Genomic DNA, 22,103 nt, shown 5'->3' with positions numbered 1-22,103 from the left:
TTTTAGTAATCAGTTGGAATTGTATCACTTGATCTTCCATTAGTACATTTTCAACTCATCAAGTACTAGTCAATCAATTGCTAAATTCCTGTAGAATTCAAATACAATTGCCCACCACTTCCAGTCCTTAATACCCAATGAATGCATCCTGATTAATGGCATTACTATGAATGCAAAATAATTCATCATTTCTCTGTGTTGATGTGAGGGTAATGGGAGATTATAAACGCACAGCTAATTGGGCTATGGATGACTTTATAAACATTAGGCAGTCAGAGAATTGGGCCTTCTGAGGAGCTAACATGAAAAGCTGTTGATTAACATGTTTACCTTCCTGGCTGTTGCAAGCATTGTGAAAATGATTTGTCAATTGCCTTTGTTCTGTGACATCTCTTTGTTTCAAAATCTCACATTTAAGTGGCCACCAACAAGACTGTCTGGTAACTTCAAGGTCATATGAAAGACGTTGCCTGAATTTACAAGTGTTTGCTGAGGTTTCTAATTTGAGATGCTTGTGCTTCTTCAATTATGCATAACACCTTTCTTTTTCAGAGCAGGTATTTATGGCACTAAAAATAGAAGCAGCCAATGCACTGCAATGAATCCCTAGGGGAGCGCCATGATTGGGGAGAGAACAATTGGGAGGTGTGGGGAGGTGGACTGGGATTCAGCCTGATTGGTCAGGCTATTTCTAGCTCATATTAGCATTCTCATCACTAGCACAGTCATACCCTGGGCCTCAGTCCTCAAGATGCTCAGGGGCAGCCTTACCTATCTGCTCCACTTTCTGGAGCTTCAGAAAAGACCCCACCACTCAGCCCCTCTCCGATCTGGCTCACAAATGCCTAGAAATTGGCAGTGAGTCAGAAGTACCTATAGTTTACATCATAAACTGCTATATAGGCTCTAACCTGACCCAGTGAATCTGAATCTCTGGGGGTATGACTACCAACACCGGTGGGTTCACCAATGCCCTAGGTGTGTGACAGCCAGGCAGAGAAGCAGCTGTAAGGATGACTTCTTTTCTGCCAAGTTAAAATGCGTATGTTTCTGAAGGGACCTGACATAGGAGGAATATGTTTGTCAGCTCCTTCCCCTCAATAGCTCCCCATTGCCACCAGAATCTTAATGTGGCCTCCACAGCCAGGCAGGACCGGCCCAGGCTACTTCCCCCACCACCACCACCACCTCTCCACCTCTTTCACCCTTGTTTTAGTTCCTCCAATATTATGACATTGTGTTCTCTGTCTAGCCACAGGGCCTTTGCACATGCAGTTGAAGCCTTCTGCCTGTAAGGGTTTCGTTATTCCCTAGTTAATATCTCAGCCTAATCATCTTTCTTCAAGATAGTGATCTCCCCTGCCCCAAGGATATGTCAGGTTTTTATTATCAACTACATCATAGCACAGTGTGCTTATCACAGTTGTAGTTTTCGATTTATTTGCAGAATTATTTATTACCTATCAACCCACTAAAACATAAGATTCATGAGGGCAAAGATTTTGTTTAATTTTGTTATTGCTCTATCATCAGCTCCAAGCAGGTGCCTGGCTCACAGTAGGTGCTCAATAAATTTTGGGGGGGAAGGAAAACAAGTGACCTGCATGTGGTACCAGCAAATATGAGGGAATAGGAAGGACAAGGTAGGAAAGAGAAACAAGGACCCCATAAAAGAAAGCTGGTGGTGACAGGAACAAACTTCCCTGGCCTTCTGCTCAAGCTAACAGCCTCGGTGGAGCACAGAGCAGCTTCAACCTCAGCCAGGAGCTTCCCTGAGCACAGAGACCCAAACCAACTTCGGTGGTAAGCCTCACTATAAACCATGCCCTTCCCCAGACCACGAACAACACCGCCAGTGCTGCTTCCGGGGCTTATCAAGAAAGAATGAATTACAGATTGTCCCTGTTCCCAATCCATTCCCTCCCCAAATTAAATTCTTTAATTCAGTTGACTGTCAGCTCAGTGGGGTGAGAGGGTTTCCTTTATCTGACCAAGACAGATTTCATTATGCTCCAGTCTTTACAAAAGTCCTGGGACCGCTATCTGATCATCGATTCTTTCTGTAATAGTCAATGTAGCAAATTAAAAATTCTATCTGACTCCCTTGCAACCTTTATGGTCCTAAATCCCGATGTGACATTGCATGAACAGGCTGCCTTACTATGGAAAATCTAATGGGAATCTCTGTGTGTAAGGCAGAGGTCCAAAACCAAAACTAAAGGAACTTTTGTTCACATTGAAACAAAGAAAAAAATTATCAACCACTTCAAGTGCTCTCGGTCTTCCCAGCTTCCATCTCTAGTGCTCATTGCAGGCCACTGCCTTGGTCCAAGGGCTGCTTGCCCTCCACCCCCAGAGAGGGTCCTGGCTCCCCAGGATGAAATGCAAACTTTGGAATTAGGCTTGTTTGTAAAAGCCAATCACACTTTAATATTTGAAATTAACTGCTTCTTAAAATACAACTGTCACATTATTACAAAATTAATTTGTGAATTTGCTGATTGTTTTTTATTTATGAACTAATGGCCCAGTGCACAGATTCGTGCACATTAAAAGGAAATTAATTAGAAGAAATCGTTATCTGCCCTTTCTCTATAATAGAAGTGTCAGAGATGAAAGAAAATTAGTAAAATGTATATGGAAATAATATATAAATTGATTAACAAACAATAACAACATGATATAACAACAACAAAGACATGACATAAAAAAACAAAAACATGATATAAAAACAACATTGATAAAAACAATGACTGATAAATTGATTAAACTTATTCTAACACTGAGGCCAGTGTCAGATGGGGACAAATCAATTCTTGGAATCAGAACAACCTCTCCTCCGCAGATTCTGTTAATACTTCAGCTTCGATTATGTTAGGTCACAATCTTTTGATAATAAATCTAGTACCATTACAAAGACCCCATTTACTATTAAGATTTCTCAGTAGCATGATGATTGCACCCACTTTCAATTTTAATTTATGACACGGCATTCCCGAAGGAGTAATACTTTTATGAAATTCGATGGGAAAATTTTCCTTTTTGACTTCATCTGTTGAATCTAGTATTATTGTAGATTATACTGTCATCTCTGAGTCTTAATGCAATATATGTTCCCCAGCCTTTTTCACCATGGGGGAAAAGAATAGGATACGTCATTGCATCTAATGTAGGAAACAGATACTGATTTGTTTCATTTTAGTGGCGTTCAGATTATTAGGATCTGGTTTACAATGAATGAGCAAGTCCCTTTCAAAAGGAGGTCCTCCATCTTCGTTTCTGAATATGACGGCAACTTCGGTTACACGGGGATAATTATATCTACCCAGATCACTATTATGATCATATTTAATTCCCATTGTTACTTCCGTGGGACGCCGCCTTCTTCTTTCAGCTTCAGAATGTCAACAAAAACAACCAAATTCATGATCAACAATGACAGACAGAAACACATGCGTGCGATTGGCGCCAGCGAGATAGATAGATAGATAGATAATCGTGCATGGATGAGTAAACTTAGCCTTTTATATATATAGAACAATCTTGCTTAATTAGACTGATGTAGCACTTAGCCTTTTATATATATAGAACAATCTTGCTTAATTAGACCGGATTTCTGATGTAGCTAAACTTTTTCCAGCCCAGTGAAGCACCCCAACTTCTCTTTCAGGCAATTGTCAGCAACACAGCAGTAAATATCAACACGAAGCACATTATTATTGTAGATCAGGCAGGGAGAACAAAGGGTAAAGTATTTAACTACAACAGTGTTTGACTATATTCTGCGCAGTGAGAAAACCTGAAGTCATTTTCAAGGTCCACCATTTCTGACTTTTCAGGCGGGTCAAGTTTCTAAGTTTTCTAAATCTGTTTTCCAGCTAATGAAAACAGGATTCCACCGAGTATCCTATCTACCTACTCCAGGACTTCTGTGAGGATCAAATAAGATGAGGCATGGGAAAACGCTTCACAGACATTTGGTTACAGTGTAAAGTGTTTCCACCTGAGGCTAGCCGTCGCTAGTGAGAGGAAGCCAGGTGTTGATTTCCCCAACCCCTTCCCTACCTGCTCCTTCTCTCCTGACAGGTTCCTTCTTCCCAGCAGCTTCAATTCTAACCTTCACATAGAAGACTTCAACTCTCAATCTCCAGCTATAGCCTCCCTCCCGAATGAGGTTCAGCTCTTCATGGACGTCTGAGTGCCCCCACCCTTGTCACAGACAGCTGTTCTTTCCAACTCAGTATATTCCTGTTAATAATACTTCCCAACTTGAATCCCTGATATCAGTCACTTTTGACTCTGCCTTCTATTTCCCCTATTTCCCTGACATTCAATCATGTCTGGAAAAGCTACCCCCACAGTGTCCCTAGGACCCATTGTCCTGCTTTCTGCAGCCACTCCCAGTTGATTTTTTATAATATATTTTTATTGATTTCAGAGAGGAAGGGAGAAAAAGAGAGATGAAACATCAATGATGAGAGAGGATCATTGATCAGCCGCCTCCTGCACACCCCCTACTGGGGATCAAGCCCACAACCCCAGCATGTGCCCTAACCAGGAATCGAACTGTGACCTCCTGGTTCATAGGTTGATGCTCAACCACTGAGCCATGCCGACTGGGCCCTCCCAGTTGATTTTGACCCTTTGTTTTCACCACCAAAAGCTACTCCACAGTTTTCACCATATTATAAACTACTGTCATGACCGCCTTCTAGCTAAACCCCTTCACACAGTACGTAACCCCCTTTACAGCCTAGCTCCTACCTTCTGTCTTTTTCTAATTTTCCATGGCTTATTTATTGAAATCTACTGCTCCAGCCAAATTGCTCTATTATTTGGAAACACGTGCACTCTCCCTCCTACATCATTGCTCTTACCACTGCTCTCACCCTGTATGCCTTCCCTCTCATACCTACTCTTCAGTTCAAGGCCAAGTTCAGGGTATACCTCAAGTCTAAAGCCTCAACTTTCCCCTTGGTGATTATTCTTCTCTTCTGAATTCATAGAGCCCTTAAATTAACTATATAGTTCATCTGATACTTAATATACGCTCCTTTATCTTCTCATTTACCATCTCATGTGCAACATCATCTCCAAATTATATCTAACAAGAGAAACAATTATTTATTATAGGAATGTGTACAATCTTCCTCTTATTTCAGCTTCTAAGGGGAGTTCCCAGGCAAGTTCCTGGTAGTGGAGAAGCCAGGTAATGGACAAGACAGAGAGAAAAACTGAAAACAAACAACAGAGGGGCTACACTGATATACCGACTAATGAGTTGAAAGAGCAGTAAGAGAAAGGAAGAAAACGCCTTAAAGGCTGTTGGGCTGAGATTTTGGGGAGGAGATGATGACAGTGGAAGAGAAAATTTCCCAAAGTGCCAAGCACATAGTTCTTAATACTAGTGAGGAGGAGGTAAGATTGACAAGACTTTAAGGCATAATAGGAATGCATCTATCCCACTCTTATTCATGTTCCCTCAAAAAGATGAATAAAGATTTCAAGAGTGTTAATTCATTATTCGGCTACTAGACTGTATTTATTTAAATGTGACTTCATGAACAAGACAGTCGTGGGACATGATTTATCTCGGTTACATAATGAGTATGTCCTGTCTGCCTGAAGGTAGAGATCTCTCAAAGCCAGGACTTTTGACCTTTTATTCCTTTGTATCCCTAGTACTTAGCCTAGTGTCCTACACATAGTCATTAATCAATAAATGTTTATTGATAATAAACAGGGATGTAGAGAGATGACCAAGAGCTTATTTTATTAACACGGTAGCATTCCAGAGGCTGTCATTTGTTATTAGTGATGTAGCCAAACAGTCTTTGTCAGTATATTTATTTAAGGATATTTCCATTTGTCTACCAAGCAAATATCACTTTTGCAGGTCAAACTCACAATTACAGCATTAAAACAGGACAGCCAGGAGAGTGTCACTGGTTAAGGGAGCATGTGAACACCAAAAATATCCTGGCATTCAAACCCAAAATGTCAGAGAAAGCATCAGAGAGGAGAAGGCAAGAGAGTCTTTTTGAAATGCAATCCTAATTATTTATATTCTTCACCCAAAACCACAATTTCTTCCTGATGACATGCGCTACTTTGGTCCAGTTACTTGCTGCTTTGAGTTTTTTACCCAAAATCTTCAAGAAAAGCAATCACAACTACCAAGACTTTGTGTCAAAATCAAATGATCATCTCGAAAGCCTCCCTGATAGGTTACCAAAAAACTCGTCCATTCCGGAAAATCCTTTGCCCCATCCTCCTGGAATATATCTGACCCCATAAAAAGTCTCTGATAAATGCAACTTAAATATCTACCTTCAGGATATTGAAGTGGGGAAACAAAAGGATCTATGAGAAGGAGGGGTCGTCTCTAGAACACAAATGTTCTTTTGCAGAACATTAAGTGGGAGAAATGTCACTAAAGCATGACCAATCTTGGGGACCTTGAGAGCAACAGACACTTGCCCATATGCCACCCTCTCTCACCATTTTACAATTGTGCTGATATGCAAAATGCAATGATATAATAAGCCATTCTATTCACCATGACTCTAAATGCCATAGTGTGATGCAACCACTTTAAATATCTTTTGTTTAAAGAGACTTGAACTGTCCTTTTTCTGGAGACTGTTAATCACAGTCTTGAGGGGTTCCCTACAAGTTTCAGGTTCTTAAGTTGCTAAGAGGTGTATGCAAATTTCCAATTGAATTTGGTTAACAGCACCTAGCTTAAAGTCCATGGAAGGGGAGCAATGTGCATTGTCAAAGATAAACTGGTTGTCATGGGTGAAAACTGAAAAAAAGTTAAGAACAATTTGGAAATTTGTATCAAATTTGTCATTAAAATATATGAACCTTTTGATTCAGTAAATTCCACATCTAGGAATTTAACCCAAATAAATCATCATTATAGATACAAAGATAAGGTTATAAAAATGTTTCAAATTCTGTCTAAAGAGGCAAAAAAACAAAAAAGGAAGGACCTAATTGGAACACTACACAATTGTTGAGAAGAGTACTATGGGTTTATATTTATTAATGCAAAAGAATGTCAGTGATTAAATGAAAAAAGAAAATAACCAGACAGTGCACAAATGTGTTCTTCTTTCAAAAAAGTGTATCATTTATATTGTCTACATTAAAGAGCATTTTTTTATTTTTAAAAAGAGAGTAAATTTTAAAATTACCTTCTAGTAAAAGAAAACCATAGTTCTGGGGTTTATATATTTAGCCCTGAGGATCAATCAACTTCTCTCTCTTCTCTATTTCATTCTCCTTCCTTACCTCCCCTCTCTCTCCTTTCCTCTGCCCCACCCTTAGAAAGAAGAAAGAGAAGAGATGCTATTGAGGAGCAGAAATTTGACTGTAAAAAAAAACAATTAAAGAAATTATTTTCTTAGTTGAAATCTTGTACTGAAAAGCTTTCAGCAAACTGGCAAAGCCCTGGGAAGGTTTGTTCTAAGTTAAAAGAAGCAGGAAAAGTTTTAAAGAAATATTCCAATCAAATTCTGTAGATAAGATGGGTTGAAATTCACTAGTATTGGTTAAGTAATAAGGTATTTCTTTCTAGAGCTAACAATATGCCCAGCCAGTGTAGCTAAGTGGTTGAGCATTGACCCATGAACCAGGAAGTCACAGTTTGATTCCCAGTCAGGGCACATGCCCAGATTGCAGGCTTGATCCCCAGTAGGGGTGTGCAGGAGGCAGCCAATTGATTTAAATAATTTAAATAATTTAAATAATGATTCTCTCTCATCATTAATGTTTCTATCTCTCTCTCTCCCTCTCCCTTCTTCTCTCTGAAATCAATAAAAACATATTTTTTAAAAAAACAGTTAATAAATTCTTTTAAATGTCAAAATAATTTTCCTTATCATTTCATTTTTCCATATCAATCTATAAGCAAAATGTGCCATCTTTATCGTATATAATGAACCGGTAATATGCAAATTGACCGTCACACCCTCGCACAAGATGGCCACCCCCATGTGGTCAAAGATGGCCACCACAATATGGCCAGCAGGGGAGGGCAGTTGTGGGCGATCAGGCCAGCAGGGGAGGGCAGTTAAAATCAATTCTAACCTTCACATAGAAGACTTCAACTCTCAATCTCCAGCTATAGCCTCCCTCCCGAATGAGGTTCAGCTCTTCATGGACGTCTGAGTGCCCCCACCCTTGTCACAGACAGCTGTTCTTTCCAATTCAGTATATTCCTGTTAATAATACTTCCCAACTTGAATCCCTGATATCAGTCACTTTTGACTCTGCCTTCTATTTCCCCTATTTCCCTGACATTCAATCATGTCTGGAAAAGCTACCTTCACAGTGTCCCTAGGACCCATTGACCAGGCCAGCAGGGGAGGGCAGTTGGGGGCGACTAGACCTGCAGGGGAGGGAGGGCAGTTGGGGGCAGACCAGGCCTGCAGGGGAGGGTAGTTAGGGGCGACCAGGCTGGGAGGGTGGGGAGGGCAGTTGGGGGGACCAGGCCTGCAAGGGAGGGCAGTTGGGGGCAACCAGGCTGGGAGGGCTGAAAAGGGCAGTTGGGGGGGGGACCAGACCTGCAGGGGAGGGCAGTTGGGGGCTACCAGGCCTGCAGGGGAGCGCAGTTGGGGGTGACCGGGCCAGCAGGGGAGGGGAGTTAGGGGCGACCAGGCCTGCAGGGGAGGGCAGTTAGGGGCAACCGGACTGGCAGGGGAGGGCACTTGGGGGCAACCGGGCTGGCAAGGGAGGGACTGGGTTGGCAAGGGAGGGCAGTTGGGGCAACCAGGCCAGCAGGGGAGGGCAGTTGGGGGCAATCGGGATGGCAGAGGAGCAGTTAGGTGTCGATCAGGCTGGCAGGGGAGTGGTTAGGAGTGATCAGGCCAGCAGGCAGATGCGGTTAGGGGCAATCAGACAAGCAGGCGAGCAGTTGAGAGCCAGCAGTCCCAGATTGTGAGAGGGATGTCCGAGGGGTCCCAGATTGGAGAGGGTGCAGGCTGGACTGAGGGACACCCGCTTCCAGTGCATGAATTCATGCACTGGGCCTCTAGTTTTTTAAATAAAGGGCAGAGAGGGAGAAAACAAGAAAATGAGGCAGAATGGGGAGGGAGAGAGGAGAATTTATCATTATAAAGACATATCTTGAGTTTGCTTCTCAAAACCAAGCAAACCGCTCTAACCAATGAATCAGGCACAATTTCCAGGAGAACTGCCTGCCACCTTTTCATTCTCTTAAATTATGAAACTGGTGCTCAAATCTACAGAAGCACCTCAGTAACTTACACACATGGACGCCGACTAATTTTACTCTATATGTTTGTCCTATATGTTTGTCCTTTACTTCTAAAGAACTAATTGACAAATACTATTGATTAGTTCCTAGGATTTGCACAAATTATGGTGTGTGAAAGAATGACCTGAGTAGCTTGTAAAAGATTCTGCTGGGTCTGATAGACCAGCAACCCACCTTTCTACGAAGCCTAATTCCAAGGACTATCTTGAAGGGTAGGAAAAACATTTTATTCATCTGGGCTCACCCACCCCAACTCAATCGCAGCCTGAGCAACCAACACTCAGTGAGACCCAGCTCAGTTTAGACTGTCAACTATAGGGACCAGGTGTGTCTGTAATGGAATCCATCTTTCTTATCAATGCTTAATTTATCACCACAATTAATAGGAACCAATAAATAAATGATGCTGGCAATGACAATATTTAGAAAGACAGGAGCAAAATCATGAAGTTCAAGGCAAACTAGTTTTAAAATCCTAATATACATTACCAATAATAAAAGATCCCAAGAAGAATGATTCTGATTGCTACTAATATAGAAATGTGGTTTCAATTTAAGTAAAATTTAATTTAATAGAAATCTTCCTTCTAGGCAAATGTGAGCTATAAGAATGTTATCTACATTATGCTGTTCAGGGCAGCCTTGTCCTTCCTCGGCTTTTGTTCTCTCCCAACTATTACTTTTTATTTGAACATTTCCAACTCTTGTTTCCTCTATTGCAGGGAGTTCAATACACCATATTCAACTGTGGTTTTAAGATAATCAGCAAAGGTGAAATATTTGCATTTTTTGTTCAAGCTTAAGCTTTTGGCAAAGATGTTAATGTTTCTATAGCTGGTAGCAATTTCAAACTTTCTTTGACTATTTTACCCCTGACCCCTGAGTAAGATATCTTAAAGGACAAAATGCAAAATGTAGCATTCCCAAAAGAATGATGAAAAGTTTCTTTCTTTCCTTTTCTTTTTAATTTGACCCTCTAAAATACTTTTAATGTAATAAAAGGGAAGAAAGTTTAAATGTCACAGAGGTGGGTTGTGAAACTCTACAAAGAATTCTAAAGATTGACATTTGCAGCTGGAAATTTTCTTCACGTGGCATTTACTGAGCAGGTAACCGTTACTTATGAACAGAATTTAATCACTCAGGTAACTACCATGTGGCCACCATGGTACAAGGACCTGTGATATGGTCGCTTCTCTCAAATCTTACAGTCTAATTAAAGATGTAAAATCAGCACACACACACACACAAAAAAAAAAACACAAAAAGAGCATAGGGAACATTCGGAAGCTAAGTTGTGTGATGCTGGCTGTAAATGAGTTACCAGGGAGAAGTAGCTTACACAGCTGGTAAAGCAAAGGTTTATAGAAGACTTGTAAGAAGGGGAAGGAGTCAAGAGCTGGGGGAAATGATGCCAGCTGTGCAGAGAAGAACAAACAGGAAACCTGCAGGGCTGAGGTTGGGTGAGCATCGAGGAAGGGTGACCAGCAATCCCGACCACCAGGTTCAGAGGCAGGGACAATGTAGGCCCGCTCCGGGCTGGCGTCAGTCTGTAAAAGCTGGCCATGGTCCAAAGCAGAAGTTCTAGGGGTGTCATGAAGACAGACCCAAACCAGCTCAGCCTTATTACCTCAAGGAAAGGAAACTCTTCCCTTCATTGTACCTGCTAAAGTACCGTTTTGTTCTTCTCTGCTTCTCAAGAGAAGAAAATAAAGAGAATGCACTGCTTTATAAATTATTTTGCATGACAAGAATCTGTTTAAACTAATAACTTAGAATCAAGGAAATTTCAAGCACTCAGCGGCTCCCCGGAGGCACCCAAGAGGCATGCACAGACTAGGGATGTCTCTAATCCAGGTAAGACATCAGCTACAAAGACCAGGAAGTCACTGATTTCTGGAGGTGAGTGGCTAATTTAGTAGCTACAATCCTGAAGAAGTAATCCCAGGTCCTAAAGTATGTTCCTATGGGTTGCACCACTCACTCTTTTGATCTAAGGTATTAAGAGCCATTTTAGTGGGTCATAAATGGTCTGGACTACACATAAAAATGCACTTACTTTTACAATATAAATGAGACGTAAAAGTGTACTAAAAACTATAAGAAAAAAATGGTACAAGTGTCATGAAAGTAAGATAAAACAGTGGGTTGTGAGCAAGAGAACAGGATAAGGTAAGAGAGAGAGACAGATACAAGCAGCTAGACCAGTGGTCGGCAAACCGCGGCTCGCGAGCCACATGCGGCTCTTTGGCCCCTTGAGTGTGGCTCTTCCACAAAATTCCATGAGCAGGCATGTATGTACAGTGCGATTGAAACTTCTTGGCCCATGTGCAGAAGTCGGTTTTCGACCTGGGCGAGTCTATTTTGAAGAAGTGGCGTGATAAGAAGTGGGGGTACATTCGCTGAGGTTGACCCCTCAGATTGAGGACATTTTTAGCAAAGGCCAGCTTAGGAGTACCCTAATTAAGTTAATAATAATGTACCTACCTATATAGTTTAAGTTTAAAAAATTTGGCTCTCAAAAGAAATTTCAATCATTGTACTGTTGATATTTGGCTCTGTTGATAATGAGCTTGCCGACCACTGAGCTAGACCATGAAAAATGAAGGGAGAGAGGAACAGGCTGGATCACGGTGAAAATCATTTCAAAGAAGAAAAAAGAGATAAAATATCAGACTGAGGTAGCAACCAATACGGACCATAAAAGAGAAAAGTGTGAAAGGAAAAATGGAGCATTTCTGAGCAAGTAGGCAGGTGGGCAGTGTGAGTAAAGCAGACATCCCCACTTGGGTTTGCTGATCAAATGGAGAACCAGCCATGAGAACGGTCCAGGGTCATCTGTGTGTTTTTGTAAAAACTTTTAAGAGTTTAAGGATAGCTGAGAATCCATGTAAGGCAGCATCTTTGGCTGGCAGTTTTCCTTCTAAACCACTCCAAATGCGGAGAGTTTGTTGAGGCGTTGAAGAGGAATCGATTTGGGGGTCAGAGGCATGGGAATGATGGGGTGAGGCAGGGTGAGGGTCCAGGTTGGGATGGGACAGGCAGCAGGTGAAAGAGCAGAGGTCCACCATGTAGATGTGAGGGGAAATATGCCTAAGGGCAGGTGATAAGAGGAAATAAGACCTAGAGGACTCCAATGGGGCTTTCACCCCAAGGAAATGGGGACCTCCAACAGCTTCTAACCAGGGGCCACACACCAGAGGGCTGGTTTTTCCTTCACCCCTGAGATCATCCATCACAGCAGTGTTTCCAAGCAACCACAGGTTTTAAAAAATTTTCCTTTACCAAGACAAGCAGGCTACAACTGTGTTTCATGGAAAGGCAACAGGACAATGAATCTTTCTTATTTGAAAATACAAACTATTGAGCCACTGAGTCACTCGGGGAGCTAACAAGCACCTAGAATGCCTCCCATGGAGCAGAAAATGCTAAACAAAGGTTAATTTTGTTATTTACCTCCAAAACACTGCATAAAGCAAATGACATATCTGGAAGAGACAGGTTTAGGAAAAAGAAGGACTAATTAAGGAGAGAGCAGAAGAGTTGAAATGGATGATGGAGGCACAGAAAAAAAAAGCCAGATGCTTGGTAAAATGTTTTATCACCTCTTTCTTTCTATGAAACTGTAAGTATTCATAAGGCAGTGGTCATGAAGGAAAGCTAAAAACATTAAGTGTCAAGGCACTGAAAGAGGTCAAATGTAAGTATACTGTCATCGTCTGGACTGAGTAGAAGTTTAACATTAGGCTCTCAGCAACAAACTTTAAAAAGGAATATTTGTGTAAAGCTGGTGACAGCAGCCAAAGACACAGAAGGGACTCCTCTGCTCTGTTGCACAGAAACATTCAAATACTTTGGTCTTCAGGTATGTACATGGAATCTATTGACAGTAAGGGGCTGGGGGAGAGAGGAGACAGTTGTTCCTGAAAGTGAATTCACAGTTATTTCCAAAGAGGAGCAGGAGTGACTGAACATAGCAGCACAACGCTGGGGCATCCCCTGCGGCGTGGAAGCTTTCTCCCACTGCCCTCGCATCGATTTGCTCATCTGTCAGATGAATGCCTTTGTCCTCTTCAAAGTAGTCTTTTGGTTCTTCACTAAAATGCATTCATGTTACAGAGCCCCGTGTTGTAAAAATGAATTATTTTTAAGAAGCTGCTTATAAAAAAAAAAAGTTAAACAGAAAGAGCATTAAACACATGTCAATGGAGTAAGCACAGGGCTTCCACAATGATTACAAAAGAGAAATCTTGCTTCTTTAAGATGAAAAGATTCTGTAAGAAGCAGCAGCTGGCCGTGTGTGGGTGTGAGGCAATTTGCCACTGTGAGAAACCTGGCCGCTCTGCCTCGGAAGGAGCCGTGCACACTGTCTGCTACCTTTGCAGAGAATCACACTACAGACTGTGAGCTCCGTCCAAGCCACATCAAACACTCAGAAAGCTCTAGGTAAGGAAACGTAAAAGATACCAGATCACAAATTTGCAAAATGGAAAATAATGGGTTAGAGAAAGAAAGGTTGTTACTCAGAATCACTGTCTTCTCATCCTAAAGTGTAATTTTTGAGAATGTAGTGTAATTTAGTGATTAACATATCACATATATTATCACTATATCAAAGTACATTTTTTTAACATTACTCCTCAAAGAACAACACATTTCAAAGATACATTTTCCCCCATGAAATTTGTTGTCAGCAAATGAACTCAATGCCTCCAGTTGCCCACGATCCTTGGAGAAAGCCGCCGGAAGAGCTGGGAATCAGAAGCTGATATTCAGAGCACTGAGCACCGAAGGTCACACCCCTGAGACCCTTTGGCCAGGGCTGGGATATAGTCTCGGGAATCCAGGGCCCACATGCCTCCCACATTGAGCCACCTTGGAAATATTACCTTCAACAGCAATTTTTATTATAAGCGGAACCTCACCTAAAATGAAGGGAACAGTGTTGGTGGCTAGAATACAGATTCTCCTGGAAAACTCCTTGTACACAGTCTCTACACACCAAACTGAGACATGGTGCTGGGTGGGAGGTTTCCATAACTCACCGATGAAGTGGTTGGGCCCCAAGGCGAGCATCTCCTCCAAGAGGACCAGGCCCCCGGGAGCCTGGAGGAGGGTCACGCTCCGGCCGTCGATGAGGGAGCACTGCTGAAATCCCGTGGCCGTGACCTTCCACAGCAAAATCAGCGAGGCAGTAGCATCTTGCCGAATTCTGAAAACAGGAGTGGTGTCAATGGGAGTCCCATCCAGAAAAACTCACCATAGAACCAGTTCATCAGATTAAAAATAAACATAGAGGCGACGTGTACATCCACGGAAGTATGGGGACATGGATGAAATGATCTTATAAACAAGCACCCACTTTGTGCCCATCCATGGCTGTCATTTCCCACGTTTGTTAGAAATGTCTGCCTCCTCCTTGATCAAAAATAGACCACAAAATCACTAACAGGTAACTCACCTTTGGGTCACAGTTTTCATCAATAATAAAGAGTTATTTTGAGTTCTTTTTAGAGACAACGCCTTCCATTTCCACACAATAGAAAGGATCCTGCTGGAATGCATCCCAAACAGCCACCTGAGGTGTGCTGTCAAAATGAGCACCTCCCAGGCTTCAGGTCTCCCCTGGCTTTTTCTTGTTTTCAGGATAAAACCCAAAGAATGAGATGCCATGGATGCTAATCATCCTCAGCCTCAGTTTCCCTCTCAAATCTGTCACCTCCTTCCTTGCAACCCAGCGATCGGACAACAGGACTGCTGTCTGTTCCCCAAGTAGGTCCCGGCCCAGCTCCCAGCCTTCACCTCCTCCTCCACCTGGGAGGTGAGTCATCTTCAAGGCTTAGCCCCCACATCCCCTCTTTCTGAGACCTTCTCTGACCACCTTCCCGCCACCTTTCCTTCCCTGGGTTTCTACCTGGGGGAGAAGAGCTGCCCCTCCCCAGCACAGAGCCCGGCTCACAGCAGGGTGCTTGGGAAAGGGCTGATGAATGACTGAAGTCATGAATAACGCCAAGTGCAAGGGGTCAGTAACCCTCACAAGAGAATTCAGGGCGCCCAGAGATCAGTCAGCCCTCGGCCTGGGTCAGACTCTGCTATTCCGCCCAGCTCTGCAGCCTAAGAGAGTCTTGGATTGTTGGGGGGCGGGGGAAGCATTTAAAGGGAGAGAAAATTAGAACTATTCGAAAAGGTTTATGAAAGTAAGATAACATGACCTAGACCGGCGGGTTTCAACCAGCATGCCGCAAGAATTTTTAAAACATGCAATACCTGACTATTTAGTAAGGGGCCCTGACTTCTTTTCCCTTAGATTGTCAAGTAAAAGAGTGACAACAGTCAACACAACAATAGCCATCCAGTGTGAGTGAATCAAAATTATACCTTTTTATTTTTTTTTTGTCCAATTGACAAAAAAATATATTTTGTTGGTGTGCTGAAGATTGTTAGTGATTAGTTTATAAGTGCCATAAGATGGAAAAGGTTGAAAATCGCTGTTAGAGAAGAAAGGGCTGGGAGATGGCTTCATAAATTAATGAACCTTATTTCCCTAAAACCAGCTCAGGCCCATGAGGGTTTCCTCTGTATTAAAAGCAATGAAACACTTAGGACCGGGGTCCCCCTGCTGGTAGAACTCAAAGCTGCCTCAGACGCCACACCTTTCCTGCTCAGGGGACTTCTTCCCTGTGCCCAGAGTTCACTGCCCTTCCTGGCTCTTTCCCCCTTCTCCCGACCAGACTGGGTCAAGGCTGGGGGGAGGGGGTGCAGGGGCAATGTAACAAAGCCCCTCTTCCAAACAGTTCTCAGGGACTATTGTAGAGAAGATAGGTGGGCAGAACAGCCCTGGATAAATGGGAGAGTTCTGCATGCCCGCTGCTCCCTTAAAAGGAGGTTAAGCAGGGCCATGGGAACCTGCTTCCCTGTGCCTGGCCCCCACCCCCACCGGTGACAGTGGGCAGCACGTAATCTGAAAGAGCTCAAGTTTAAAACAAAACAAAAATGCTCTCTTCTGGGCTGTTTGTTTTTAAAGAAAATATTATAATGTTTAGATTTTAAATTCGGGGTAAATTATGCATAAGAGTTTAACCAATGGTCCATTAAAATATTAAGAAGCCAAAGAATTTTGGAAGCGAAAATCATCTGGGAAGTGAAGAGTCTGGCCATGGACCTTACCTAAGGCCTCGGGGTTTCTCATCTCACACCTGACTCACCCAGACCAGTCCCACAAATCAGTGTCTCCATCCCTGCAGGTAACTCACTCTACAGTCTTCCCTGAAACAAACAGCACCCACGTCTACACATGAATCTCCATGCACGGTTCTCACTGGATGGACCATTTACAGACCGGTAACATGGAGAGACACAGCCTCACAGCCAGTCACAGTACCAGCCTTGACCGTTTTTTCACTGAGAATTTCCTTACTTGACTGAGGCGTTCTGTGGCACTTCAAAGGACACCAGCCGGCCACCCGCAGAGCTGTTGGAACTGGCATTCCCACAGGCAATATCGGGGATCACCTGGGAAAAAGAACAAAGAGGTTGGGATTCACAGCACAAGGTAACACTATAAAGCAAAATTCTATGAGGTACATCCCTCCGTTCCTTGCGGTGATGCTGGGTTGGGGACAAAGGACAAGTGAAACCTTAGCAACTCAAGAGAAAATGAAAGCTTTGCCATTTGAGCTTCTGAAATGCGAAAGTTTTCCTGGGAAGAGTCTACCCATTGCGGAGATTGGGGAAATAATATAGGCTATCCCAGGGAGGGGCTCAGGGTTCGCTGGCTGCTCTTTCATTTAACAAGAGTCACTGGCCTCTGCTCTATGTTCAGTCTGGGGGTTCCTAGAGGATTAAAAGCTTATAGAACAAGGAGGTGGCCTTTAAGGACCAGCTTACACACTGCGGTATAAGCCTTCACCACTAGGAGAGTGAGCCCTTAAGCAAACAATAGGCAAGAAGAATCTGGTCTGGATGACCCTGCTCGTGCGGAGATGGGTCTCAGGAGCCCACACGAAGGCCAGGTAACCGAGGAGCTGCCCTCTTCCCCTGTGGACTATATCTTCATTTTTTAAGTAATATATTCCCAAAGTGTTATACTGATGTATATGAAAAAGGAGCTGGTGGAGGGAGGGGAAGGGATAATGTGCTCATCAGAAAGCATATTGTGAACACCTGAGCTGTGTCCACTGAGGTGCTTCTGACCAATTCATTCATTTGTTATTCCTCATACCATGATCACTGTCTTCCTCCACGAAAGTCAAAATAAAAGGGTATTAAAAGTACCCGTCATCACTGAATTAACTGAGAAAAATACAGAAATTCTCAGTACTTTCACCCCACCCGACACTTAGAACTTACTGCCCAGAAGGCTGGATACTCAAATGCTACCAATAAAATCCACCATGCATATACAAAGACTCGAGTCCAACTTGTTAAATTTGTGTAACAGACAACTGTTCCATACATTTTAGTCCCCTAGGGCTCCAAATAGCCTCGGGTTCCCAAAGCACCATCACTTCATGAAAAAGGGAAGGTCTTCCTCTAGCCACACTTTTCACCTGTTTCTTGAACAGCCTCAGAAATAACAGCAGGACAGGAAGACGAGGCGTTTCTTTTGCACATTTACCAGCTGTCGGACAGTATGTCTTTAAATAAATAGATTGAAATGGCTGGTTGGGAAGAAATTTTCACTAAAGGACACTTCCTCGTAAATGTGAATCCAAATCTACTTCACATTCAAGAAGTGAGTCATTCAGCAAAGAAGTATTGAAATAACTTCAAAGCACTTATTAAAAGACTGAAACCAGAACAAGTCCGCCAGTTTTTAGGTAGGCGAAGAACGCTGCCCTGCAGTCTGAACGTGGCCTTCATAAATCGTGTGGCAATGAAAAAAAAGTGGGTCAGCTGGTTATAATTACCCACGAAAATGAAAGAAGAAATGGTGCCTTACCGCTTTTTATAAAAAGGAAAATTTCTAGACACACTCCTTCACTCTAAAAGTGCTATGCAAAGATCTATGTGTTGTTGTTGTTTTCATTTAAGCTACAAAACCTGTAATAAAATACAACCCCACACAAACCCATATGGATGTCATATAAAGTATAAAATATGGAATGAAATTACACTATCGTTGTCACCTCAAATTCATGATTTTGACTTGTTCCCAAGTTCTTCCAGCTAGCAAATTTATATTTATGTCAACTTTTAGAGGTGTGCTGAACATTTTGTATTTTATATAATGAGCCTTTTGATGAACTTGAAAATACAATAAGCAAACCTAGACTGGCCAAGGTTCAGTAAACAGAATTTTCTATTGCCAAACTAAATACAATTTGCAAATTTTATTTTCAAATGCGTTCTCAAAATATTTTCAATCTATGATAGCTTTTTCTTCTCTAAATCCCAATTGAAGGGCTGCAAGTCACCAAAAATAGAACCCAAACAACAACAAGCAAACCAAGAAAAAATTGAACATAACATTCCATGAGTAAAATTGGGTCAGCAATGGCGGGTCTTCGTTGCATTCATGTTTATGACTCTTCATTAGCCATTTGCCCCAAAATAAGATTGTCTCACGGAAATGTATATGGATTTTGTTCCCCAGAATAATTACATTCCTTTTCTTTTCTTGATTCCTCTTTTTAAGCGCACAAAACAATCACAATCCAAACGTCTCATCTCTGTAACCAAGAGAGATTTCCCAAACAAGCGCAGACGGGAATAAGATTGGACACATTGTTTTGTTCACTGGGCAACTTAAAAGTTTTCCTTTTTTTGTTGCTATAATTAGAACTACTGGAATTATTTTAACCTTACTAATGTCTTGAGTAAAAACCTATGCAGCAAAACATTCTCACCTCCACTTGATCCCATTTCATTTCTACAACTTTCTGCCCTGTTTTCGGCTGCCATGTGGGCAGGGTCACGGTTGCCTGAGAGCGAGGCAGGATGGCATCGGGCTCCTGGGTAGCAGCGACTGGCTCAAGCTGTCTAGGGGCCATGGACTCAGTCCAGCCGGAGGCCTGGAGGCTGGGAGGAGCCTGTTCACAGTGTGGACCTTCATAGCCTTCCGTGCAAATGCAGAGGTAGCCACTGCTGCTGCTGCTGCAGTTGCCATGGTGACAAGGGTTGCTGGCACAGGGATCCGCAGCAATCTGAAACGAGACCATAAATGGGTCAATTATTCCCTCATAAGAAAAGTGGTGCCATCGCTGGGAAATTAGCTCAGTGTCTCAGCGCTGCTGCTCCCGTGGAAACGCTATTCCTGGGGAATGCATTGTCCTTAACTACTTGTGATGTTGCGGGCAGCCTCCCAAGGTCATCCCAACGTTAACCTTTCCACAGGTAACAGGCCTCCCCCAAGGATATATACATGGTGGGGAAGAGCCTTCAAACCAAGGCCCTACTTAATGCTGAATTCAGGAACACGTGATTTAGAGAATTTTTCTAAGGCAAAAAATAGTTAAAATTGAGGCTTATTAAGAAAATGTCAACTTTAATACTTGTAGCTGCATGTCATGACAAATAAAAGTAGGGCTCTAAAGTGAAATCTCCTTTTGCACATCCTGGACCATTGCAAAACTGCCTCATGCCCAGTTTCTCTCTCCTAAAGATGCGCTTACCTCGGTCTCCCAGTTTCCTACCTGATGAACAGAGCTTTTAAAGATGCTGTTTTTTAATTACAGGTTCCAAAATAATGAGTGTACACCACCACTGCAAGCTACTAGAGAGCATGGTGGTGAAGCACATTAAGCAGAAGCTTATAGAAGTTCCTAGCTCATCACTTTGTTAAGCAAGGAACAAAAGAGCAGTAAAGCAGGATTTCTCAGGCTAGGCACTCCTGGCTCTTCGGGCTGGATAGTTCTTTGCTGGAAGGGTTGCCCTGTGCATTGTGGGTGTTTAGCAGCATCCCTCATCTCTACTTGCCAGATGCCAGTAGAAGTCCTCCCTTCAGCAATGACAGTTGTGACAACCAAAAAGGTCTGCAGACATTGCCAGTGCCCCTGAGGCAAAATCACCCCTTAAAGGAACAGACTGATAATCTCCCTCCATCAGAATGTTTTAAAAATCCATCTGACTCCAGAAATGAAATAAAAAGGAAACAACATGATGAAAGAAAAAAATGGTACTGTATATTACAATGGATGAAATCCTTTATGATATCCATTCCTGGATGTCACTAACAGAGAGACACCTCGGTAAAAATGGCAAAGAAATAAACAAGCAAAATGCAGAATGGTTTGCACACAATCATGCCGTTTTTAATATTATTGTTAAATACACACATAAAACCATGTGTCTATTTGTGTGTATGTTAGCACACATATAAATTTTAAAAGCAGAATGGACCATGGTTTTAATCATTTGGGCAGTAGAATCAATTAAGGAACCTTTAAAACTACATATCCCCCAGCTCCAAGCTATTCATTGAAACTCCGAAGGCGAGGCCTAGAAACCTGTATCTTTCAGCATCCCTGGACTCTGATGCTCTGGTCCAAACACCAAAATTGAGAGCTTCTCAGTATAAACCAGGGATGGAAAACTCCAACTCCAGCCTGTTTCTGTAGATAAAGTTTCACTGGGATCTGGCCATGGCCCTCTGTGTAGGTTTCCACTCACCACCTCAGCAGATGAGTAACAGCCACGGAGGCTATCTGGCCCACAAGGCCGTTAGAGTACGTATTATCCAGCCCTTGAGTTTTATCTGGCCCTGATCCAGATCATACCGACTTTGGGTTCATAAAAGGAAGAAACAGGTAGGTGGGCTCATCTGGGTAAACTTCAAAGATGTCGAGTTAAAACAGGGGCTTGATCATGTTGATAGCAATTACTACTATTCCTTCTCTCCACCCAAGTCCCTTACTGGGATGGCATATACTAAGTGATTAAATCACAGAAAGGACTTTTCACAGTACAACTTAATGCAGAAAAGGGACCAGCCGCACTTTGGATCGTAATTATGTGCAGAAACGTGACATTAAATCTTGGCACTCTGAAAGGAATGCTTAGGTAGATAACACACTATGAAGTGAGATCTCTATAAAGAGTCACACTCCTTCACTGGAGGAAATGTGGAAATTCTGTCCCTATCCTCCCACCCATGGACAGCTCACTGCAGAGGCCAATATTATTCTTAAATACACACATCCAACCTCGGATACCGGCTGCCCAGCCACCCAGGGCAGCCCGAGGCGCAGGTAATAAGGGCCAGCCAAGGCTTGTGCTGCCAGCAGTGGCAGCAGCAGAGGTGTGATGGGGGCGCCGCCTTCCACTGATGGCTGGGTCGCCTCCCACCCCTGAGGGCTCCCGCACTGTGAGAGGGGGCAGGCCAGGCTGAGGGACCGCCCCCCTCCAGTGCATGAATTTTCATGCACAGGGCCTAGTGTATTATAAAATTATTAGTGGCCCAGTGCACGAAATTCATGCACAGGGGGTGTGTCTCTCAGCCCGGCCTGCACCCTCTCCAATCTGGGACCCCTCGAAGTATGTCCTACTGTAGGTTTACAGGGATCGAGCCTAAACCAGCAGTTGGACATCCCTCTCACAATCCAGGACTGCTGGCTCCTAACCACTCACCTGCCTGCCTGCCTGCCTGATTGCCCCTAACCACTCTGCCTGCCAGCCTGCTCGCCCCCAACTGCCCCCTGCCACTGGCCTGCTCACCCCCAAATGCCCCCCTGCCAGCCTGATCATCCCCAACTGCCCCTTGTGCCAGTGTGCTTGCCCCCAACTGCCCCCCCTGCTGGCCTGCTCACCCCCACCTTCCCTCCCCACTGGTCTGCTCGCCCCCCACTGCCACCCTGCTGGCCTGCTCACTCCAAACTGC

General features: G+C 43.2%; 1 protein-coding gene across 1 annotated transcript in view; it reads right to left on the bottom strand.

The window, feature by feature from the left end:
* The window catches only part of DNER (delta/notch-like EGF repeat containing), a 283,908-nt gene that overhangs the window by 119,441 nt on the left and 142,364 nt on the right, over positions 1-22,103 (bottom strand). Inside the window, exons 2-4 of the mRNA XM_014530157.1 lie at positions 19,135-19,431; positions 16,704-16,798; positions 14,332-14,498 (exon numbers count right to left, since the gene is read on the bottom strand). Coding sequence (XP_014385643.1) covers positions 14,332-14,498; positions 16,704-16,798; positions 19,135-19,431 — 559 coding nt within the window. The remainder of the gene's footprint in view (positions 1-14,331; positions 14,499-16,703; positions 16,799-19,134; positions 19,432-22,103) is intronic.

Source organism: Myotis brandtii, unplaced genomic scaffold, assembly GCF_000412655.1.
Source record: "Myotis brandtii unplaced genomic scaffold, ASM41265v1 scaffold727, whole genome shotgun sequence".
Classification (NCBI taxonomy): domain Eukaryota; kingdom Metazoa; phylum Chordata; class Mammalia; order Chiroptera; family Vespertilionidae; genus Myotis; species Myotis brandtii.
The sequence above is the reverse complement of the archived record's forward strand: the minus strand, read 5'-3'. Positions and strand labels throughout refer to the sequence as shown.